This window comes from Chinchilla lanigera, unplaced genomic scaffold (assembly GCF_000276665.1).
Source record: "Chinchilla lanigera isolate Chin_1 unplaced genomic scaffold, ChiLan1.0 scaffold00105, whole genome shotgun sequence".
Lineage (NCBI taxonomy): Eukaryota > Metazoa > Chordata > Mammalia > Rodentia > Chinchillidae > Chinchilla > Chinchilla lanigera.
In genome coordinates, this window is record NW_004955506.1 from 773,128 (window position 1) to 777,110 (window position 3,983).

Genomic DNA, 3,983 nt, shown 5'->3' on the forward strand with positions numbered 1-3,983 from the left:
AGAGACCACCCCATCAAATAATAGGACACATCTAGATCACTCATGTATTCCTTGGTCGTGTCATCCACGCAAGGTCCTTTGCCAAGGCCAGAGCATGGTGCTGTGATTACTCTCAAGTCACACACCACACAGCCTTCCACCTCCGCAAGTCCAGGTCCATATGATGCTCTGAACTATATGACAGTCGCCTGGTATTGAACACAGGTGAGCCCCCCTACCCAACAAGTCCAATTCCTAGTCCAGCAGTCAGTCCAGTTCCCACACTCAGTTCCTCAGTTCTCCGGCTCAGGGACAAAAGGCTGTAAGCAGGACAGCTCCCCCAGGGCCAAGACTTCCATGACAGACAGGCTCTCTACAGAGCCCCTGGGAACATGGCTCGTAGTCTCCACTGGTCCAGGGTCCTGGCTCCAGGTGGGGAACCATGAAGCAGAGGCTGAGTGTCCCTCACTCACACTCCAGGGTGAGTAGGACACAATGGTGAAGCCTTTCTTCTGCAGGATCGCATATGCAGGGAAAAGCTCCTCCTGCTCACTGTGCTGTGTTTTCTCCAGGATGCTCAGCTGGCACCGGAGCAGGTCATGCAGTTGGGGTGCTTCCTGGAGCTTCAGCACCCACACTTCAGCCGGCTCCAGCAGCACTTTCCAGCGCTGGCCCATGCTCCTCAGGGCCTGATCTGGAGTCATCTTCCGAAGGTAGATGGTGGTATCTTGGTAGCCCACCACACAGAAGACCTGCAGGCCCAGCAACCAGGCCTCAGCCTCCTCCAGCTCCACTGGCCACATGGTGCCCAGCTCCAGCACCATGGGCTCCACAGGAGCCAGGTTCACACGGGGGAACATCTGCGGAGGAGGGGATCTTGGCCAGTGAGCACAGGCAGGAAGTCCCTCAAACCTCCAGGGAAGGGCCTGGGTCCAGTCACCATGCTCAGAATCCAGGCTGAGAGGCACTATGCTTTGAGGCTCCAGTTCAGTGGGCACCATGGGGTCATCCAGGTATTCTTCCTCTGGCCACTCTAAGGCTGGTACCAGGGCCCAGGGCCCCCAGCTGGCCCAGGGCCACCAGCCGGCCCAGGGCCCCCAGCCGGCCCAGGGCCCCCAGCCATACCCCAGCCCTAGGGCTGCTGTTTGCTCATTCTCTGCCTCATCCAGCTCCATGGGGTCCCAGTCTTCATCCTCCCAGTCTTCCGACTCCAGCGTGTCTTTGAAGTCCAGGAAGGCAACCTTGAAGCAGGTGAAGCAGACCTCCAGCGGGCCTCCATGCTGCAGCTCATACAGCCAGGAAGCGTAGAGGTAGGACATGCCCTCTCTGCTCAGGCGCAGGACCACCGGGGGGCACATGGCCACGTTGCTGCTTCTGGGCGCTTGGCGGGGACTGCACTTACTAGGACCAGGGAGGTGCTGGTGGGGGCAGGGGAGCAAGACGGGCAGGAGCAGGAAGGCGGTTCTCTTTTTTCTTGGTTTTTCTCCGGTACCGGGAACCGAACTCACGACCTTGCACTTGCCAGGCAGAGGAAGGCGGTTCTTGTTCAGAAACTTGGGAGTAGGGCCGAGGAACTAGGTCCCAATTGAATGCGAACCTGCCTAGGTTGGCGAGTCTGAGCTTCTAGAAACTTCTCTAGCTGAGCACTGCTCCAGTCTCTGGGAAGGCAAAAGAAATAGGGTTAGGCGCCCCCTGATGGACCGGCTCCTGGGGCGCCGGGTTAAGGAGTGTGGGGCTTCAGGCTCATTGGTTGGTCCTACTCAACTTGAACCACGGTATCAGGGGTCCCTTGGCCAAGCCTCAACCTTGCCGAACACCCCGACCCCCTCAGAGCGACAGTCCAGCTTGTGGGGCTCGGGACCCGGAAGCGGGAGCGACAACGCTCCCTGCCCCAAGTGCCCCCGAGGGCTGAGGGACCTGCTCCCCTTGGGCTTCAGCTGGGCCCCAGGCACCCCGTACCTTCCAAGCCTTGAGTCTCAGGCCTCCAGCCTCAGCTCCCAGGAACCAGCGAAGTGGACCCGCCCACCTCGGCTTTTAAAGGACTCCCAGGGTTCCCTGGGAATATTTGCATATCTCCCATGAGCCCTGACTTCAGGAAGAGGAAGTGCTGACCACATGCAACGGGCAGGAGCTGTGGCGCTCCCCTAGGCGGGCTACTCTTCTGGCCAGAGGCAGCCAGCCGCTCCATGGGCGTGGCCACTGTGCTTCGCCACACCCAACGTCCAGATCCCGTTTTTTCTGGGATTTTCAAATTACGTGCCTTCTTCCTATCTTTCCAATAAAGTTTTTTTTAACTTTTATAATCTAATCTGTTGTCTGTTAACTATATTTAAAACACATTTTGCCCTTTGTGTTTCATCTCTTCGCCCTTTAAATACTTTTAGATGAATACTTTGGTATGTACTTTGGACTTCATTCTTGGAGTCGTTGGGGGTTCACAGCAAGGGTGAGCAGAAAGCAGAATGCCATGCATCTTGCATCCCTGCACACACTGGCCCGTTATGGATGCTGCAACAGAGTGGTTCATTTATTATAATCGGAGCTGCTCCCAGGGTTTATGTCTGCACTGTTGTGGTGTTGGCCATCTTATGGGTCTGGACACCTATATGATGACACGGACTCACTACCACCGTGTCATACTGAACAGTTTCACTGGCTGAAATCCTTGCGCTCCACCTGCGCATCCCTTCCGCAACCCTGGCTACCGCCTGATCTCGTGCCTCGGACTAATCTCCTGCCCCCTTGGTTTCGTTGTTGCTGTTTTTGCTCTGAGACAGTCTCCATACCTAGTTCAGACTGGCCTTGCACTCACTATGTAACCCAGGCTGGCTTTGAACTTGTGATGATCCTCCTGCCTCAGCCTCCCAAGTACTGGTATTACAAGTGTGTGCCACCATGTCTGGCTAGTCTTTATATTATGCAAACTTTTCAATTTCTTTTGCTTTTTTATATGCTGGTAAGTTTTCTCCATGGCCTCTTAATAGCTTGATAGTTCCATTTATTCATTCATTCATTCATTCATTCATTCATTTATTCATTGTGTGTGTGTGGGGGGGGGTTAGTACCAGGAATCAAACTCAGGACCTTGCGCTTGTTAGGCAGGCACTTGTGCCACTAAGCTACATCCCCACCCTTTTTTTTTTTTTTTTTAAATAGGCTATTCCTTTGTAGTGCAGGGTAGTCTTGAACTCACTATGTAGCCGAGATTAGCTGTGTACTTACGGTGATCCTCCTGCCTCAGCCTCCTGAGTGCTGGGATTCCAGGTGTGAGCCACCACTCCTGGTTTAGTGTTTTTAAGTGCAGCATAATCTTTTGTTGAGTGAACATACTACCTTTATCATTCACTTGCTGGAGAACATGGTTGTCGCTTCCAGGTTTCGGTAATTATGACCAAAGCTGCTATGAACATTTCTGCTCAAGCTTTGTGAATGTAAGTTTTCATCTCATTGGATAAGCACAAAGGAGTGCTACTGGTAAGAAAGCGTTTAGTTTTGTAAGAAACTGCCAACCTGTCCTTCAAAGTGGCAAAGTGGCACTGGTTTGCATTCCTACCAGCAGCATGGGAGACTCCTGTTCCACATCTTTGCTGACATTCAGTGTTGCCGGCATTTTGGATTTGCTCATTGTAGGAGTTATGGTGGTATCTAGTTTTAATTTGCAGTCCCTTAATGACACATAATGCTGCTTTAGTCCATTAGGGCAGCTATAGCAGAAATGGCATAAAGGAAAATCTATTTGTCACAGTTCTAGGGTCGGGAAAATCCCAGGTCAAGGCTTGGGCTGAGTCAGCTTCTGGTCAGAGCTGCTTCTTAGCTGTCTTTCACCACTACCTCTTGTGGCTGAAAGGCAAGAGATTGCTATGGGTGTCTTTTACAAAGGCTCTTGGGTTGGGAGTATACCCTGTTCCCTGTACTTCAGAAAAGAAAGAACTAGAAGGGCACTAATCCCATTTATGATGGCATAATCCTCATGATTTAATCACCTACCAAAGGCCCCACCTCAT

The 3,983-nt window shown here is 52.6% G+C and overlaps 1 protein-coding gene across 1 annotated transcript; it reads right to left on the minus strand.

The window, feature by feature from the left end:
• Positions 1 to 2,028, minus strand: Tex19 (testis expressed 19). Its single transcript, XM_005407204.1, has 2 exons — positions 1,939 to 2,028; positions 1 to 1,637 (listed from the first exon to the last, which is right to left on the minus strand). The coding sequence occupies exon 2, from the start codon at positions 1,335 to 1,337 to the stop codon at positions 273 to 275; it is 1,065 nt and encodes a 354-aa protein (XP_005407261.1). The 5' UTR covers positions 1,338 to 1,637; positions 1,939 to 2,028; the 3' UTR covers positions 1 to 272.
• Between the last annotated feature and the right edge of the window lie 1,955 nt (positions 2,029 to 3,983).